Here is a 21,098-nt window from a genome sequence, read left to right on the forward strand (position 1 = left end):
CAAATATAAGGAAATTACTGTTGCATGTTATATTTCAGCAGTCTACAGTGTACTCATGACCAAAAGAGGACTTAAAGGGAGACTTCACTGCTGCAAATATGATGATTTCTTAAAACTAGGTCACCTGTGTAGTAGAAATGTGCAATTGTTTTTGAAACTGGTGCTGCAGAGACTAGAGAAAACTGAGAAAAAGGCTGTAGATTCCTTATATCGCTCTTTTAGGGGGAATCCTACAGCAAACAGAATGCATTTCACGTGTCCTTTCCAATCTACTACCGACGGTTAGCAGAGACAAAGTTAGTAAGCAGTGTTATATCTCTTTACTGAGGATTATTTTCATTTACAAAACATTTTTACTAATCAAGTCTGGATATATTGTACTGGTCAGCAAGGATCATAAAATAAACAGCGCTGGAGTCAGTTATGTGGATCAGTGCAAACTTGCCGTCCCCATTTCTCTGGTTCGCTGTCGGCAGAATCACAGAGAATCTCAGCAGCTGGAGTTTGTGTGTCAGGCTGTGGCTGTGACATCACTTCAGTGGTCACTGTCTCTTTCTACACTCTGTTGTGTCTGATTCCACAGCCCGATATTCAGCCGCGTATCATGAAACTAGTTTTCTTCCAAATATACTGATATTAAGTATTTAGTAGTATGATATTTTAGTGTCTAGTGTAACAGCAGATTGTTTTGGGAGACCCACCTCTGACCGTCCTTGAAGGCCTGTAGTTCTTCTTTGCCCTCAACTATGTCACTGCACACGTCAAATGATGGTGCCAGTGCTGGAAGAAAAACAGATTTTGCAGCTGCACCCTAGACACACAGAGAACATCTGTTTTTCACACTATATCCCTAATTAGGATAGTGAGAGATAAGGTTGAAAATCAGTGAAATGGTCCTTTAAGTTTATTAAAAATGCATATAAATTTATGAAAGTTTGCATAAAGTCACATCTAACATGAAAAGTCCTTATCGTGGGTTTTAGCAGGACACAATTTTTACCAAATAGGGTTTTGTGATCAAAGGCAGGTCTCAGAAATTCTCAGAAACAGGACTTTCCACTGTGATTTATGGCATAGACATTACTACCACAGTACATGGTGTTTTATGCATGCACTCTAATAATGTGTGTGTGTGTGTGTGTGTGTGTGTGTGTGTGTGTGTGTGTGTGTGAGTTTTTGTTTCACAGGAACATCACAAGATTTTAATCATAAAATACGTTCTTCTTAAGTCAGTCAGAGCCAGCTGCCCAAATTAAATCCTCCTCCTGGTATAATCAATATTAAGATCTTTTCTCGATGCAGAAAGTGATGAGTTAAAATTTTTAGAGGAAAATACAGCGTCAGCATCTAACTCAATGTTCCCTCATTGGCCAGTTTAATCAAATCAAACCACCGGGAAAGACCCAGAAACTCCTGACCTAATATTGAAATGTACAGTTCACTTCATATGCTGCTCAGACAGGCACTAAATTGATGTGAATATGCTTTTAGGGCATTGGATGTAATGAAATAAGGGTATACACACACACACACACACACACATACATTGTCTCTGTCACACACATGCGAGTAATGTAATTAAGTGAGTAACTACAGTATAAATTAATAATGAAAAAGATGCACACTCTTGTTACAACACAGGTGCTAAACTATGGTGACAGCCCACAGACAGGTGTGATATCAGGCTGTTTAGGTAACACACTGCAGGTTTTGGTGCAACTAACGTCTGTTGCAGGTGGAAAAGATCTGTAGTAGGTTCACTGGTTACATCTACAGTCATCCATGAACCCTGAAGAGCTTTGCCTCAGTTTTAATTTTTAACTTACTGTATCAGTTTTTGTCATATTTAAGTTTTAAAGTGAAATTGTCACACAGGCAAACAAGTGCTGTGCCACAACGAGAGCATTAACATAGTGTCCTGTAGGAAGGGGGTCAGTGGTCAGGTTCAACTATGGGTCTGTTTTTAAGGATTTTTTATTGGGGGGGCTGTTAACCAGCGTATTAGAAATGCAGGCCTGTATGCTTTGTTTATTTCTTTTAATCAATTTAAGAATAAAAATGGATTTATAACACTGTTTAGGATTGTAGTTGAGGGCAGATGTTATGTTTCCTCATTAGTACATGAGGAATACCAGAGTTACTGTTCATTTTAATTGTAATTTTCTTTGGTTGAAACTTACTAATATATGAATATATGTTGTGTGTTGCACTTTGACACCGGAGATTACCTTATTTGGTCACATCCACACACGATAAACAGCTTCCTCCTTCATTTATGATTGATTGAAAGTCCTGTTGCCTTAACATCAACACATAGTTTCTGTTAGACTGCCACCTGTCTGTGTTTGTGAGGAGCAAATCTGTTACGGGTCACGTAGGATTAAAACAGTGTAAGAATTCACCTGTTAATATGTAATTTCTGTAAGGTTAATTAGATGTAATTTCAGCACTATGCACTGTTCTTTTAGCACAGCGCAGCCGTGGTTTTAACACTTCTCCTGGTGTGAGGGCAGTATTAGATGTAACTAGGTCATATTCATTAGGATTTAGCCTTGTGTTTGTTTTGTTATCCACAGTAGAGCTGTGAAAGATTATGTAAAAGTTCTGAGTAAACTGTGAAAGTCAAAACTCGAGCTTTCATCAGGGAGCCAAACTGCTATTTACCTCCCATTGCTGTAGGTTGTCAGTCTGTAGAATAAGACTTCTCCTACTTTCTCAGTCAGGGCTGAGCAGGATGATAAATGTTCCTATACTGTACATGCGTACGTCAGTAAGCCGTCATGATACTTCATAAAGAAATTCACTTTTTTACTTGCTTGATCTCTGTTACTTACATACTTTCAGGAATATGTTCAGTGGTGGAAAAGAACTGAGAGCTTTTACTCAAGAACTGCACTTAAATCTAATCAGTAGTTTCATTTCATTTAATGTTTATTTGTTAGGGACAGATACAGTAAATACAGATAACTGCGTAGCAATTATCCAAGGCAATGTATCACAACATTTATAGCTACTGCTAATTTCCTAGAAGGGCCTTTAAAATGACAGATAACAGAGTTAAACTATGTCGTACATTTTGTTGACATTATAGGAACAGCAGTCCGACTCTCCAGTGTACACATATATGTGTATATACGTATGTGTTGGCTCCCTTTATGGAAAAGGACGTGCGATACTTTACAACTTCACAGTTCCCTGCAGTGATACTCCATGTGGACAATCCAAAGGCCTGAAACGGACGCACCATGTTGCAGAGAGCCTGAGGAGCCTGAGGAGCCTGAGGAGCCCGGCCATGTAAACACTTGAAGATAAGATCGGCATTGTTCGCAAATGCAATGTAGTCGTCAAAACTTAGCATGTTCACGTCTCTCAGGATGTGACAGTGATGTGATCTTATTGGCCTTTTGTCCAATATTTGATATTTGATTGTAGAACGTCTGTAGGGGTTCAGTCGCTGATGAACTCGCCTGCGACCACGAGATAACACAGTAACTGAGGTGTTTATATATATTTTGGCTGCGTCTAACGTTAAACAGTCTCCGATTAGTCTAAATGTGAACTGATTGACTTTTACAGTTGTACTATTTTTTTTTTGAACATGTTTGTCAAATTTCAGGCGAGGGTCCAACATTAGATTTAGATATTTGACCTCAGAAACTTGATTGATTGACTGACTGTTGATCTTAACAACTAGTTCAGTCAATGTGAGCCGGAAGAAAAACATATGGACACTGTTTTTTTGACATTAAGTGTCAGACACAAGTTTTCAAGCCAACAGTTAATTGCTTCCAGATGCTTTGACAGTCGGTCTGTAGCTGCAATCAGCTGTTACTGCAGTTACAGTTATTATGTGTATTTCTTATATTTACTTTGAATCAAATGCGTAAAGTGAAAGGAGTCACTCATCGAGACCAAGAAGCATTATCTATTAGTTCATTGTTTAGGTTTTGCGGCCTATAAATTTACTGTATAGCTGAGTCATATCCTGTTTCCAGTAGCAACAGGCTACTGTCAAACAAGCTCTAATGAACCCACCAGACAGACAAAGTTACTGGGTAGATGGCCTGATGAATACTGAACCTACATTCATTAACTTTATATGGTGATAATATGTCAGGGCCTCAAGTCTTTCACTTTATTTTGGATCTTCTGCTCTGGTGGAGTGAGGGAATGTATAAACAGTCCACTGAAGAGCTCAGCGGGGGTAGTTGGCTGATATTAAGCTGATGTCCTCATCCACACTTTACTAATATCTTGGTTATTTGTTGTCCCAACCATCTCTCTGGATACTGTACCATCACATACCATTACCAGTACAGGTGACTGGTTCCCTCTTGTGTCCATTTGGTGCCATTACCCAACCTCTAACATCTATACTGAGTCGCGTTCCAGTTGTGTCAGTCAGTGTTCATCGTACCTATTTTAACATTCACCACCTGCTCTCTTGTCGAGATAATTGGTTCGTCTACCTTTTCCTGGCTGAAGGGTGATGTGAACCTGAAAAACCTCAGATGGAGGATCAGTGCACTGTTGACGGAGCAGAAAAGGGAGAAGAAGAAATGGAGGAGGATTCATTAATAGAGGAAGACAGAAGCCATGGAGTGGAAAAGGAAACGCAGGGAAGAAATCAGAGGGGGAGAAAGTCATGAATGGGGTTAAAAGGCAGAATTTTAAAAAAAACTGGCATTAATATTTTCTCATAACAAAAACCTTAATACAAGATATAATATTTATATTTTGTGGTTTTCTGGGGAGACTAAAGGGGACGATGGAGCCCAATTTGGAAGCACAGAGTAATAACATCCTGTGTTGTCATCACTTTCAAGAAGAAGATACCTGAGCACTGCACTAACATTGATACACCATCTGGGTCTCCTGCAGCAGAAAAGAGCAAAAAACACATGTTTTAGTTTCAATATTTTTATAGGTGTTAACATGTTTGTTACATAAACATCAAATCAGATGAGTGATTTAGCAGACGTGTCACTAACCTTCAGATATCTCTTCAGTGTCTGATTCACAGGTCCAGGGTAAAGTTGATAAAGTCCTACTCTTTAAAAAACTACACACATCTACAGTAAAAGAACGGTTCAAAAAGTTGAAAACAGAGCTCATGATAAGATGTTATTAGAGACTCTGTAACACAACTTGACATTATCACAAAAAGAGTTAATATAGTCTCATGCAAAATATCTTATGTTGTGTATGCATGGATGGGAGTCATGCGGTTAATATGTGCAGCCAACATTTCCAAACAGTGAGTGTAAGTGTGTCTTTAAGTCGAACAGTGATGCTCTCAGCAGCTCTGAGAAGACCTGAGGAGAGAGCGAAGGTGAAGACGAAGCATCACAGTGGAGGATGTTTGGTCGTCCCGTTGAGTGCAGCACAGAGAACACTGTGCATTATAGTGAAGGCTTGTGTTGCTCTACGTGACTTCCTGACATGTACTGACACAACCACAAGATACATCCCAGCCTACACAGACAGTAAAACCCCGTCTGGAGACATCCGGCCAGGGTATCGGAGGCAGACGGCAACCTTCTGGATCCACAGCAGCCGTCCACAATAAATAAATTTTAAAAAAAAGTAGCAATACTGAAAAGTTTTATGAAAATACTCAACTACACGTCCTGCATTGAAGATGCCATGAAGTAAGAATATGTAAGTAGGCTATTATTAGCAAAATGTTTCACATCACAAATCAGTAAACAGTAACTGTGAAATAAATGTGCAGGAGTAAGGACGACAGTATTTATAGGGCTGCGACTAATGATTATTTTCATATTGATTTTTAAGTGATTGATTCTTTGGTCTATAAAATGTTGATCACTGTTTCCCAAAGTCCAAGCTGACGTCCTCAAAAGTCTCATTTTGTCAGGACAAACAGTCCACAACTCAAATATGTTCAGTTTATTGTCACAGAAGACTAAAGAAACCAGAAAATATTCACATTTAAGTAGCTGGAATCAGACAATTTGGACTTTTTATTCTTAAAAGATGACAATAAATTTAATAGTTGGCAACTAATCGATTAATTGACTAATTGTTGCAGCTCTAAATATTTAAATGTAGTGGAGTAGAAGTATAAAGAATACTCAAAGCACAAGAACCTGACATGTTTATAACTATATATATATATATATATATATATATATATATATAGTTATTATAAAACTTATGAAGACATTATAATTACATTTGATTATTGAAAATGAGTGTCGGTAACATCCTGAACACACAGATGACGGACAGTGGAGAAGCCGTTTTCACAGAAGACATTTTGAATCGTCATAGTAACAAAGGCTCAGGTGTAAATAATAAAATCAACGATGGCTGAAATCCATTCAGCTGCTTCAGTTTCAGGGTCCTGGTCTTGTTCACGCTGCTCACTGGGACACTTGAAACAGGACGGAGTCGTCGTAATAATCATAAATTTCAAACTGGTCACAACTGCAGTTCAGTCATGAATCCAAGAAATAAAATCAGGAGACATTTTCAGAATTTAACCAAATTTATTGCTCCATTTTTTTTTTTTTAAGTAAACACACTTTAATTCATTTCCTACATCAATGCATTCATCCATCAAAACTATTTAACATTCAACAATCAGTTCCCTTGATCATCACTTTCTAGAAAAGGTATGAAGTTACAAAAATATAGAATTGGTTAGAAAAATAATCAACTTAAGTCATAAATTCAGTGTGGTTATAGCCTCCTAGTCTGAAACCTCCACTTTATAAACACTTTATGTTACTACGGACCATTTTAGAAATAACAACAGATGTTCAGTGACTTTTCATTCTCGCAGGCAGCCGTTGTTTTCAGTTCATTTCAGTACAATAATTAACCAACAGGGAGTTTTACACTGTATTTTAATGTGACAACAATGTAACTAAGAAGAAATTAAAAAAAAAAATGGCAAAAATTTTCAATATGAAGGGATACAATCACAATTTGTAATCTGTAAATGCTGATTTCTACTGAAATGATCTCAAACCAACGGCTGCCTGACGAGTAGGAAATAAATTTAACTGTTGTATGATGTGATAAAAATGGTTGTTAGTACTGAGATTACAGGTGATTTGTAGATTTTGGGTTATGACATGAAAAACATTTGTATTGTTGTTTGACTTGGTGTTAATGGAGGCCAGAGAAGTCAGACTTTTATCTCATTCATCCTTATATATTACATCTGTATTAAACTACACTGCAGTGGTTTTACTAGCGAAAAGAAAACAAAGACATTTAATCAACTGCACCAACACAAACAGATTTCTGAGGGGATAAATTCAGCAAAAACTGGAGTGAAAATAAATACAGTACAAACAATTCAGTTAATTGTTGAAATGGTAGAAGAGAGTCAGAAACCAACAGCTGCTTTTCTGTCATTTTGGCAAAATATTCTGTTGCTTTCTGATGTCGAACCTGAGAGATTTAAAGACCCTGACATCAACATAACAAGTTCATTATGTCAGTAAAATGACCGTAGTGCATGCTGCACTACTGCAAAGAAACTAATAATGTCAATTTTTTGGATATTGTGTCTTTATATTTAACACATCGCAGTTCTCAGTGGATTTTTCATTAATCTTTGTGGATTCACGGCTGATGGGATTTTAGAGGGAATCTGAAAATTTGACTCTAAGTTTGTCTTCTTTTTGATATCCAGACGGTTGGTTGGGAAATAAAGGTTAAAAGACTGATTTATATTTTTAATATATCTCTAATAAATAATTTAAATTACATTCTAATAATAAATTAAGTAATAAATTTTTTTTTTATAAGTGATTAGAGGTTCCCTCGTGCTTTTAAAAAAACAGAAAACAAAAGGATATTGCACTCAAACATAACTGTAGGAGTCATTTCAAGGACCTGAAGACCAGAGAAGGATCATAAACTTGGAAGTGTGTGTTGTTATTTTAATGTTCCTAAATGATCTAAATCTGAAAACATTTATAACACAAACTGATGGTTTCAAATGATCAAAGCAAATTTATAAGAAAGAAATGAAATGAAAGAAAACAAAATGCCTTAATGTACTTTGACGTTTTTATAGACTACTGTAGCTAATCGGCTATAAAAGCAAATAAAATCTCAATGAAAACACACACACACACACACACACACACACACAGTAGTTCATTTAACTAAGTGCAGTAGTTCATGAGAAAATAGCGAACATGTTGAAAATGTTAAATATTCTCATAAAACGGGCTGACCTACAATCAAATCATTTCAATCTGCCGACAAGTTGATGAATCCTCAATCAGACGACACAACCTCTCTAACAGAAGTCTGAAATATTCCTTTTACACAGTAACTCGACAGCCAGTTTTCATGACAAAGGGAATGTGAACGTTACTAGTTTGGTGAGTTGGTAACTGTGAGTGCAACATTAAAACTCCCCTCATGTGAAATGTGTTCGTTATATGATCGTTCACATCCAGAAACACAGGAATGAATGTTTCCTTTACGCTCAGCTGATCGGTGTTCCCTCATTAATCATATTAAATACAGAATCGTGTCGCTCTGTCGTCCTGCTGGTCAGTTTGCTGGATATTAGTTATGAATATCTGAAGTCAGACAAACTGCGGGAGAACACACAGGTCGAGATTACAGTACATGAGTGTACAAGTTTTAAAAACATAAATAAAAAATAATTCAAACAGTGTCAAGAAAGTGAAAATCTGTTTAGTGTAATCTGTGACTGAAGCATTTAAAGGATATAATATCGTCCAGTTTGGGGTGTGAAACAGGAGCAAAGTAAGATGTTCATACAGTTATGCCTGCAGGAGCATAACATGACACACACAAAAAAAAGTTGTTTTTCTTTTCATTAGCTACAAGCTTTCTGGTCTGGTAATTTTGGTTTTGTATTGAAGGAACATCAGACCACAGCTGAGGTTTTTAAGCGCCTTGAGCAGTTTGTTCTGTTCTGTACTCACAGACTTTGTACACTGTGAGTCACACTGACGAGTTTAATTTAGACGGGAGAAGCGGAGCCTCACGTTCGGTCCGCTCTTCAGCTGCTGCAGCTGCTCACTGATGACGTAAAGCTCTGATATCTACTCAGGAGGCTCCGTTTGACCCTAAAAACTCCATCTGTGCCTCCTGTTGTTTCTCTGCGACCGGTGAAAAGTATTAAAAACAACGAAAAACTCCTTCTGTAAAACGCTACGAGTGCTAACAACATGCCCAAGCGCTCTTGTCTCAACTGTTCATTTTATACCAAACTGAAGTTACATACAGTCAACCGCTGTATACAGTTTCAACTTACCCGTATGTGACTGTAGGTTTTGCAGTATTTAAAAGAGTGCAACACTGAGGTCGGAGATGATCTCCATAATCTGACAGAGTATCTGGTTACTCGCTCAGTTTCACTGTTAAAATTCAGTGAAATTAAACACTTGGAAAGTTTAGATTTACAACTTTAAAATCTTGAAGTTAAAGAGTGCTTGGTTATTACAAAAATATTTACACCTTTCTTTCTTTTTTTTTTTTCAATTATTCGCCCATGTTCCCTTTGAAACGTGTGTTTCAGACTTCATCAGAGACTCGTTAGTCTCTTCACTTTGCCTGCAGTGTTTGGAAGCTCTGATAGAAAACAGAAGAAACATACATACATACGATACAGTACAGAATCTCACATGAGAACTTATCTTGTAGTAAATTAACTTGTCGGAAAATACTGTAAAATACTTAATGTAGTACTTAATGAAAACTGCGCTGTTATTACAGTTTTTCAAGCAAACTGTCTGAGACTTTTACATTCTGTTTGAGATGAAAAGATGAAAATTGAGTTAATGTATTGCTGAAAATGTTACACAGGGATGAATCCCTTGTAGGTAAAGTGAGTGTTTTTCTAAACTGTAATCTTTGTTTTTTAGATTTAGAGGTTTTCTGAATGACTTGGTAGTTTAACAAAGTGCATCAACAACAGAGTCACTGACCGAAACACCGAAGCTCAACCCGACACAGATGATCTGATACCAAACAAGTCTGATCTAAACTCTGTGTGACAATTAATCAGCTAATCAGACATTTTTTCTGCTTGTAAATGTCCAGGTTTGAGCTTCGTATAAATGTTAAGTGCTGTCAGATAATTACTGCTGTAACAGGAGAACTAATCCAGTGAAATGAGTTCAGGTTGAGATGATAATGCGGTTTATAATACGTCCAGAACATACCGAAAAGGATCGACACTGAACGAGGTGTGAGACATTTTTCGCTCTCCCCGCCCTCTGCTCAGCCTCAGTGCAGCTTCCCAGTGGCCACCAGTAGAAAACTGGTCGTTTGACTGGTTTGGTTCCGGCAGCCCCTGTGTGTAAAGTGTCGTGCTGCTGTTTTCGCTTCCTCCTTCTTCTGTCCGATGCTTATGTGGTCGACTCCCGCTGGATCTGGATGTAGCAGGCCTGCAGCACAGACACAAAGACATGTTTAAAAAAGTGAATGAATAGAATAGAAACAGAATTAATGAATGATTGGCGATGATGAAAACATTAATAATTGCTTTTAAGACATTTCTAATGCAAACAAGGATCCAGATTTGTACCAAAATACGCAGTAAAAGACAGTTTTTGAAGAATACTGTGCCTGAATTCTGGGAATATTAGAGTTTTACACAAAACTAGTTGTGATGTCACAAATCACGCTCATGGTTACACACCTTAAACTCAGATTTAAGGTGAGAACAGAGAAACTTTCCTCTTCAGTAGCAAAATGTGAAAACAGTCAAACTCTGCACAGTGAAGCTCAAACAAGCGAAGTAACAAGAAGAAACACTAATTTTTTGAGTGAAAGAGGACTTTAAGGTATCGCTGGTGTCGTAGTTGCTGTCGGTCCCACCTTCAGTGTGGTGAACATCAGTCCCATCTCTCCGTGCTGAACGTTGGGATCCATCAGATCTTCTATCAGACTCACCTCGGCTCCCAGGTTCCTGATCCTGGTCGACAGAACAGTCACAACACAACAAGTTCAGTCACCAGCCTGCAGCGTCCTAGTAGGTGTGTGTGTGTGTGTGTTAGTGTGTGTGTGTTTGTGACCTCGCCCGGAGCACCACATAGAGGAAGAGAGGCAGCAGGTCATCCATGCACCACAGGAAGTTACCATCCAGCAGAGGCTTTATCTCCTGGGTCAACTCCTCAAACGTCTTCTGGATGACCAGCAGTTTGTCTGATGGAGTGAAGGTGGTGCTGCGTGTGAAGGAGAAGTTCATCATTTAATTATGCACATAATCATGAACGATCACTTCCAGCTTTAAGGTTAAGAACTGAGATCTGATGTAGGAATAATCTGCCACATCATGTCATGGACGGGCATTGCTTGGATTAAAACTGATTTAAAATGAGACTTCTGTATAAATAAAGCTGAAACGTCTTCAGTCCCTCCGTCCGATCTTCACTCGCAACTGTCAAATCTAAAGACTGCGTTTCAATTTTAACACCTGTCTCTGAATGGAGTCCCGGTGCAGATGAACTGTCACCAGTGCAGGTCAAATTAAATCAAACCTTGTCCTCGACGTGACTTCTCACAAATTTGTTTGACATATTAGTTTTTTGCTTTTTGTGATTTTCTGTTATTTTTACACTAGTATGATGTCAGATGTTTATATTAAACATAGTCAAAGTTCCAAAACTTGAGGTAAACATGTCAAAGAAGACCAGACTTCAGCCTGCACTGAACGCTTCATTTGTAATGTTTTATGCGGATCGTGTACGGATGTATTTGAGAATTTGACATCGCGGGTGAAGAACGAGAAAAAGAAGTGAAATCCTCCTACTACTGTTTGTTTACGCAACATCTGGAGCCGCCGGAAACTTTTGGAAGCTAACCAATTAGAACGCAGACAAGTGCTAAAACAACCTGTTTCAGACAGAGGCTGAACTGAGGGGCTGCATTAAAGGGCCAGTATAAGATAAATAAGGAGATTTGCAAAGATTTTCCAGTAGAGTCCCAGAATATAAATATGATGATTTGTTCCTTTTAGGGGCCGTTCAGATGTTGAACGGCCCCAATAATGACTATTGGTGCTTTCACAAAATATTTACACAATGAGATTTTTGATTAAATAATCATCAGTAATGTGTATAAAATGACTAAGTGGCTAAAGACAAATAATAGATCAGTCTGGTAAATTCAGAAAATTACATCATTTTACTAAACCAGGAAAAGAGTATTTATGTCATATCACCATATTATGATATCCAAAATCTAAGATGATATCTAGTCTCATATCACAATATCGATATAATATCGATACATTGCCCAGCCTTACTTGGGAGGTTGTGTTACTGTCACGCCTGCTGTTACTAAGCAACCAAAAAAACTTGTATCTTTTAGGTTTTTAACGGCAGTTGGCAACCAGCATTGCTTGACCTTTCAACTGGATGTTGTGACGTCCTTGGACAGAAAGGGTGAAGCAAGTCCTGCAGAGCAGATTGGTTATTATTATTGTCACATGACCTGCGGAGCACTTGTTGCATTCTCCGCGGTACATCTTGGTGCACCGCAGAGGTACCCAAAAAAACAATGTGCAAGGAACGCACTTTCGGTTTTGAGTACGCATTGAAAATGAATTTGTGTACGCAAAAGACGCAACATCTGAACAGCCCTTTAATCTTCATCCCTGACAGCCATCTTTTAAGGCCGCACTTACTATCAACAGCTCGACCGATTCAGAAAACCGTTTCACACATTGTATCTAAACCGACCTGTTGACACTAACGCTACCTCGCAATCGCTAACAGACTTCAATGAGATCTAAAGTAACACCGGGTCCAGGACTGCAGCTACCTGATTTGCTGAAGTGTCTCTACAGCGGAGACAAAGCAGGCATCTTTACTGCTGGATACAATCTGTGATAGAGGAGATACAACAGGAAATGAAAACACAGCACAACTTTACACTGGTGTCACAGGTAATCAGTGATGTGTGTCAATTATATGGATAAGGATTAAAAAAAAGAAAGAAATGTTACATGTAGAGAAAACACTGAATATATCTGACCTGTTTTTTCTCTCCAAGAATTGACATCCACACCGGCCAGAACTTCCTACAAGAGAAAAACATTCTTACTGAACAAAACAAACTAAAATACCTGCAAAACGTAAAATTGTGCATCAATTATCAGGTCATTTGTTGAATTTTAACACACATACACACTTTGTGAGCATATAGCTCTGTGTGAGTGGGACAGCATCAGAGGTGAGGTTAGAAATTCAAGATATTTCAGTCACTTTTAAAATTAAACGTGTGTCTTATGAATTATTTTATTTCTCTACTGTATGATTAAAATTAGAAGTCCCTCCTGTTGTCCTTATTTTCCCTTCACTTCCTTACGGAGTCATTCAATTATAATCTACTTTAAAAAGACGCCTTTTGTAATTAATCTCTTGTAATCGAGCTGTCAGGAACGGGCTGAGCTGTGATTTTGGTGCAGTGGGCTCAGTCTGAACGTTACGAACTGAGACTAGATGTAAATTATGAATGAAATAATCTCAGTATGTCAGAGCTGACGTGAAACACAGACGGTACTTAAAGACTCTAAAATGTTGGTTTGAATGGAAGGAAACTTCTTTTGATGCTGAAATAAAAGTCACTAACAACCAGAACGACATCGCTAAACTTACCGTTATCCAGACACAGTTTATTTGTGGGTTTACGTGTGTGTGTGTGTGTTTGTGAATGTTCACACTCACTCCTGCACTCCCAGGAAGCTGAGCAGTGACTGATCGGGCTGTTTGTTGAGTCGGAGGATGCGGTCCCAGTACTGGGCCTCCTCCGGCTCCTCCTGCAGGCAGTACAGAGTAAAGAGAGGAGGATAGAGACGAGGAAGCAGCAGAGGGAGGAGCAGAGAGGAGCAGCTCACCACCACAACACAGCTGGAGGAGGTGAAGGAGGAGGAGGAGGAAAGAAAGGGAGATGAAGTATTAACATACAGTTTGTCTTCAGCACTGAGACGAATGATGTCATCTTGTAAACGAACCATCGTAACTGTTGAACTCATCGACTGATCGTTACCACGTTTGATTGATTGTTTTTATTGTCAATGTGAAGATTTTTTTATTCACAAATGTATTTTTTTTTAAACCAATATTTTCTCTTTTCCTTCATGATTTTACATATTTTATAAACTTAAAAGCAAAAAGAGTTTATGCACAATTAATTATTATAACTACATTTTTGCTAACTTTCATAAGACTTGATTGTAATTTCTATTTACGATGTTTAACACCTGGATTGTGATGAAATGGAAATTGTTTTTTGGTTAATAAAGTCTTTTAAAATAAAAAGATCGTAATGAAGTTTCAACTTTAAGCCGCATAACTCCCAAGAATACATGCTACAACCTGACCTGGGACTCAGGTCTGGACCAGTATTCCTGGTTCACATGTCTCGTCCATCTTAACCTACTTTTTGTCTCGAGTCGGTTTAACTGCAAGCCTAATTTTTGAATGAACAGGTTTATTCATCCACTGAACACATAACAAATTACTTGCTCAAAGAACAATGATAACCAGAAATATAAAAAGCAAAAACAAGTCAAATTTCTTCCAAATCTTGAAGTTTTAAGAGCAACGAACAGTCAGAGACGATGTATAAAACCAGACCAGTTTGCTTTCCTGATTGTTTAGCCAGATGCAGAGTTTTCTCCACTTTCCCTGTTCACTACTAAACCTCACTGATCACTTATTTGTTGGGAGCGACGAGATGTGTCGTGAGAAGGGCAGAGAGCGTAAAACCGAAACCCAATTTCTGATCATCTGCCACAGCTGTTAGTTTTTAGTCCGTTTACACGGCAGGATTATCTGTCTAATACTGTCTGATACTCACTCTGATGTGTCCGAGTTGTGTCTGCTTTTGGATGGAGAGACGGGGGGGTCTGGGATGATGCCGCCATCATCTGGTAACCCAGGAAACAGAAACCTGCAGGCAAAAACGTTTGTTATTAAGCTGGACCTTAAATATCTAAAGTTAACTGTGTTTTTATTTAATTTCTGCTGTGCCATCATACTGTGTTGGTGTTGATTTTGTGGTTTTGTTTGGAGATGATCAGTTGTAAACTGTGTCATGACCTGCTAATACACACACACACACACACACACACACATATATATCTACATACACATACATATATAATCATACATCTAATAATCTGCCATTTACTCTGTGGACATGTATGAGTCTGACTACTCTTGAGCTGTAATTGAACTTAGTTTGCAAAGATTAGCGGCAGATTTGTGTCATTCATGATAATATCAACTCTGAACCATCAGTGTGCAAAACAGACACACACACACACACACACACATTTCTTGTCCAAGTGCTGAGTCCAAAAAAGATTGTAGATGATTTCTGCTTCTCAAGGACTTGCAACACTAAATGCTCTGTTTGAAAAAGGTATTAAAGGTGTGTGTCATAGAGTAAATAGCCTATAATCTATCTGTCAATCAATAAAACTTTGTTTGTATAGCACCTTTCATACAGATTAGTGTAATTCAAAGTGCTTAACAGATGACTGACAAGCTGATAATAACAGAACAAATGTAAACAGTAAAACAATTTGAGACTAATGCACAGAAAAAGAAATTTTATAAAATAAAATAATTCTATGTACACAATGTTAACTTGCACAGCAGTACAGCAGAAATATGCACTAATTATGTGACACTGACACACACCTGAGTCACTTTCATACCTCCGTACCTGCTTAAGAGCCAAGCTGGACTTGTAATGTTGTACTTTTTCCAAATATAATAAAGAAAAAAAAATCAATATCAACTCTGTAGACACAACTACAGCAAAAAGACATGAATTTGGAGACAAGACCAGTCCTTGGAGTTGTTTTAGATTCAACGCACCGGTCAGCACAATATTTAAACGCATTTCCCTCCCACCAGCCTTTCTAAACAGACATCATAAGAAAACTAAAACCCTCTGCAATTCCTGAGTGAGTCTCTCCAGTTTTTCCAACCACAGTGGAAAAAAACATGAAGTCTAAAACGCAACGCCAACCTGAGGGACCTATAAGGGCTGAGCAGTAAAAACAACGAGTGAGATGTCAGAACTTGAAGCTACCTCACGATGCTGTAGAAATGCGTGAGGTAGGCCTGGACCTCCTGGACAGCCTGCCTGAGCAGCCTGCGGTTGGATCCCACACCGACGTAAGTCATCCTGTAGACGGTCACTAATGTCTCCACCAGCCAGCCCAGAGGGTGGTGGGGCGTCTCACATGCCTTAGATACGCGCACACACGCACACGCACACGCACACGCACACGCACACACACACACACACACACACACACACACACACACACACACACACACACACACACACAATGAGTCATGATCACTGATTCAGTATGAGGTTAAAGCAGTAGTCATACCTTGCAATGCTACTTTTATGAAGGTCATGATGTTCAACTGTTTCAGTAATGTGTTACTTCAACTTTATAGTCTTTTGTTACTGTTGGGTTGGATACTGAAAAGTGTTTCTGACAATTTGTCCATTAATAAAAATGAGGGTGGACAAAATATTAGAAACACTTCTTAGTGTGTCAAACTGGCGACTGAGTGCATTTTATTCTTATTTCTCAGCCTATATATTGTACAATACTCTCTACCTGACAAAACATTGCACAGAAAGAGAGAGACAGTTTCTCACAAGCACACGTGTATGAGATGACACACACACACACACACACACACACAGTTTCCCTCACAGTCACATGTACCTTGGTGAGATATCTTCGTATGTTGTCATAGTTAGCGGTGGTGACTGGTTCCCCGTGCTGAGGAATGAACTCCAAACCCTCCAGTATTTTGGTCTGAGATCTGCTGAGGTTAGGGCTAAACACACACACACACACACACACACACACACACACACACACACACACACACACATACACTTATTTTGATATACAGCCATACATCTCAGAAAGGTTCAGTCAAGTTTATAAATGCCTCTGTGTGTGTATTTCAGTACGTTCACATGCACTAAAGTAAGCAGGTTACAGTTGGTTTTCTCTGATTTTTTAATTGTAACGTTAATGAGAAACCTGGTTACTGTTATCAGGGGAGGGAATTAGAAAAAAACCCTGTTTTCCCCAGGTAGATTTCTCCTACAGAGCGTAGATTTCTGTGTAACCAGGTTTCTAATCGTCTTTTTACAAGTACATATATGCATAACAAAAGACTCCAGACAGAGAAAGTGGAGTGGAGCGGCTGGAAGAAAGGAGAGGTAGTTTAACACGGAGTGATGCGGCCTGGTATTTAAAATATTTCCATCCAAAGTTTGACTAAAACTGTAATAAAATAGGTCGGTTTAAACCACTGACCATTTAAGTATTTGTTTAATTCACACACTCTGACTGCTCTGACACACTCACACCAAAACAAAACAAAGATAAAAAAAAAAGGGAGAAAGCAGGGTCGTCTATTGCTAATACAGTTAAAATAAGTAAACGCTTCCAAAACAAGGTCAGGGTCTGCAGCAACGTATGTGTGGATTTACAGTAACCAGGTTGTTAATGCACTGAGTGTATCTGTGTGTATCTACCAGTGTCGACGTGCACTTGTTATAGTAACGGCGATGTTCTCCCAGGCTGTTATCCGCTCTCCTCTCGCTGCACTGTCGCAGCCCAGTCGACTCCAACATTCGTCAAACACGCAGGTCCACCTCTGACCTGCGGGCACCACGTACTGACCCAACCTGCTGCATACGCACACATTTGAACATGTTTAAATACCAAAAACAACATAAACGACAGATTCTACAAACCGTCATGTCTTCAATAACACCTCACAAGAGAAGCTGATTAAACGATTAATCGATTATCACAATAGTTGTCGAATAAATTTCTGCAGATTGATTAATTGACTAATCGTTGCAGCTCTAGTAGAATATCAAAGACATAGAGATGTACATGCAAATATCCAAATAAAACTTGTGCAGACTTCACCATTTGCCGCTCAACATAACATTTGAGCTCAGGTAGCTCAAGTCAATTCCAGGTGTAAAAGAGTACAAAGTAAAACTCACAGCAGGTTGTTTCTGTCTTTGTCTTCTGCTCCATCGACGGCTGGTTTGTAGTACGTTCCAACCACCTTCAGCCCTGTAGTCCATTCTCCATTGAACAGGCCCTCTAATGAGTCACCGTTAGCCAGGGATAAAACTCCCTGGAAGAAGAGAGGGGGAGTTATGCTTGTGTATAAAACTATATTCAGTATCTTGCAGGTGGCCGCGTGTAGTTAGCAACATGTAATCATTTTGTAGTAAGTTGAAATAAAGTACACAGAGACAAAAATACAAGTGATTCATGTTTTGACTGATGCTGAACAAGAAAACCAAATTACATTCTAACAAAGCTGTGAAGATTTCTGTAGCGCTACTGGCACACTGACAAGAGCAATCAGCAAGTGCTTATCAAAAATCAGACAGGCAGCAGCAGGCAGATGTGGTAAAAAACGTCTGTCAGCATGAGACACGGACAGAATATCTATGTGGCGAAGAATAAACAATTGTTAGAGCCAGACAGACAGCCGGAGCACAATAATAAAAAGAGACAGAGATGCTTTCTACCTTCCCGCTGACAATCCAATCATCAGAAAACTCCCCGTGGAAAGCTGTGTTGTCCTCTGACACCAGCAGACCTGTACCCTGATAGAAAATACACATCGAATTTCATAAAGTCATATTATGGATCTACAGTAATTAGGATTGTGTCCACAGATTTTTTTGTTTTGATCACAGAACATTTGTTCACTGTTACTGTGCATTTTGTCATACTTTCAGATTTCTGGCTGCAGGTGATTCATTCACCACAATTGGTTATAGCTATTGAGTTTAGATGTTCACAGTGTCATCTATTGTAACAGGACATTACATCTGGGAGACACTGTTGAGATACATTTGCTGACATTTATTAACTTTTCTTTCATCATCTCTTAAGTCCATTGTTGTTTATGGTTGATGTGAGAAAAATCAAAGCTCAGTGGCGCCATCTTCTGTCTTTACATGACACTACAGATCAGCCGAAACTACCGATCTTCATCTCCAAATATATATAATACATTTGCGGCTAAAAACAGAGGCAATTATTAGCAGATGATGAACTTCAGGTTAACTAATATCATAAACACTGTTTATTGGTCCATATCTTACCAGATAATTAAGTTTGGCAGTAAACACTCACTGTCTGGGTTGGAAATCAAAAACTCAGTTTCATGAACAGACTCATCAGATAGTTGTTCAGTTGAATCTCTGTACATCAAACCATGTATTTGTCATCGTTAACTTACACTCATCTTGTTTTCTCTGAAGGTCCCTTCATAGTAAACACAGTGCTGAGTAACAACCACGGCGTTCCCGTGCCTCTGGTCGTCCACCCATAGTCCCATGTACTTCTCACCTCTGGAAAAACAAATGACAGCAGTGATCAATGTTCACTGATCACATTTAAATTCACTCAAAGCACAATTTCACTGCAGCCAGGATAACTACTTACATATACACACATAGGATCACTTGTTTCAAAGTTGTATCCTTGCATGCTTTACTCCCAAAACTGACTACAACAACACTTAGAGGAAACCTCCAGCTGAGAGCTTAAATGCTTTCTACACAGGAAGCGTTCTTGTGTTTAAAGACAGAGCCGTTAATCAGACCTGGTGATGTCATCATAGACTCCATATCCAGTCTTCCTGTCATGGACCCACTGGCCGATGAAAACGCTGGAGGAGGTCCTAGCCAGTTTACCGGAGCTCAGCATGCCGTAACCGTGACGCTGGTCATCATAGAAACAGCCCTCGTAGACCTCGCCATTGGCATACCTGGGAAAGACCGAGACAGACATGAACACACACACACATATAGTGACCCTTTATATGTCAATGTGTAGAGAAAAACACCAACACTTGAGTCACTAATATTACCTTTAAATTTGTGTCAAGTACTGCTGCTTCAAATCAAACATGACACTAGTAATTCATGGCTCATTTTGGTGACATTTTTACATAATTATACAATCATACAACATTATATGCAGGTCATTTGTCATTTGCTACTCTCTACTTTACTGAAAGGTCGTTAGAAAACAGCATACTGACTTGTATTTGCCGAAACCATGGATCTTGCCCTCTCTCCAGTGTCCTTGGTAAGTATCTGGTTTATCCAGCAATTTGTTAGGCATTTTACACTCCCCGTAGCTGGAAGGAAAAATAACAATTATACGAAGATATGTTGAGTGTTATGAGTTTCACAACATAACACCTGGTTGATGTACCGACCCGTCCTCCAGTCCGTTCTTAAAGTTCCCGCTGTAGGTCCGTCCATCTGGCCACTCCATGTTTCCTCTGTAAAAGCAAATATATTTTACTATCCAGCTCTTTCTTTACACAGTCACTTTTTTTTTTTTTACACTCTGTGGTCATTTAATTAGCCACTACCAGGTAGAATCAACTTCAGCTAACTTTGACCAACTTAAGATTCAACAATTCTGGAGACTGTGAGTTCACAGTCCAAACTGATTCACTGATTCGCTGCAGGTACTTTAATTGCTGGTTCATTTACTTGCACCTCTCGCCCCACAAGTCTTTGATACTTTAAACTAAAGACACTGTCATCATCTTAAGGGGCTGCGCCATTACAGCTGCAACGATTAGTCGATTAATTGGCAACTGTTTTGAAAATTGATTAATTGTTTTGAGTCATTTTTTAAAGAAAGAAGTGCTAAAATTCTCTTGTTTCAGCTTCCCAATGTGAGATTTTGCAGTTTTTCTTCGTTTTACATGATTATAAATCGAGTGTATTTGGGTTTTAGACTGTTAGACAAAATAAAGACATTTGGAGATAACAACTTGTACTCAAACTAGGATGGATATTTTTCGCTATTTTCTTATGTTTAAAGGATTAAAGAAAAAATCTGAGAAAATAATACAGGCTGTAGTCTGCTGGTCGACTGGTCGATTAGTTGGTCGATATGCTCTCGTCCAACTAAATTCTCATTGGTTGAATAATCTCCGTGTTATTTTCATATGAAGAAAAGTTCTACATCAATAGCTTTCCAGGAGTAATCCATTATTTCCTGCGGCGAG

The 21,098-nt window shown here is 38.7% G+C and overlaps 1 protein-coding gene across 4 annotated transcripts in view; it reads right to left on the reverse strand.

Annotated features, from left to right (window-relative positions):
- Positions 1 to 21,098, reverse strand: part of LOC122992110 (alsin-like) — a 48,268-nt gene that overhangs the window by 690 nt on the left and 26,480 nt on the right. For 3 of the 4 annotated variants that reach the window (XM_044365713.1, XM_044365714.1, XM_044365711.1), the window contains 16 exons: positions 20,292 to 20,357; positions 20,112 to 20,210; positions 19,671 to 19,835; positions 19,305 to 19,416; positions 18,586 to 18,663; positions 18,046 to 18,182; positions 17,563 to 17,718; positions 16,736 to 16,850; positions 16,078 to 16,235; positions 14,833 to 14,925; positions 13,698 to 13,880; positions 13,006 to 13,051; positions 12,793 to 12,854; positions 11,043 to 11,192; positions 10,846 to 10,942; positions 6,912 to 10,412 (listed from right to left, as the gene is read on the reverse strand). In XM_044365713.1, coding sequence (XP_044221648.1) covers positions 10,374 to 10,412; positions 10,846 to 10,942; positions 11,043 to 11,192; positions 12,793 to 12,854; positions 13,006 to 13,051; positions 13,698 to 13,880; positions 14,833 to 14,925; positions 16,078 to 16,235; positions 16,736 to 16,850; positions 17,563 to 17,718; positions 18,046 to 18,182; positions 18,586 to 18,663; positions 19,305 to 19,416; positions 19,671 to 19,835; positions 20,112 to 20,210; positions 20,292 to 20,357 — 1,756 coding nt within the window. In that variant the 3' untranslated portion in view covers positions 6,912 to 10,373. Of the gene's footprint in view, positions 1 to 6,911; positions 10,413 to 10,845; positions 10,943 to 11,042; positions 11,193 to 12,792; positions 12,855 to 13,005; positions 13,052 to 13,697; positions 13,881 to 14,832; positions 14,926 to 16,077; positions 16,236 to 16,735; positions 16,851 to 17,562; positions 17,719 to 18,045; positions 18,183 to 18,585; positions 18,664 to 19,304; positions 19,417 to 19,670; positions 19,836 to 20,111; positions 20,211 to 20,291; positions 20,358 to 21,098 lie in introns of those variants that run through there. The other variant, XR_006405986.1, reaches the window with a different exon arrangement.

Source organism: Thunnus albacares, chromosome 11 (genome assembly GCF_914725855.1).
Source record: "Thunnus albacares chromosome 11, fThuAlb1.1, whole genome shotgun sequence".
NCBI classification, from domain to species: domain Eukaryota; kingdom Metazoa; phylum Chordata; class Actinopteri; order Scombriformes; family Scombridae; genus Thunnus; species Thunnus albacares.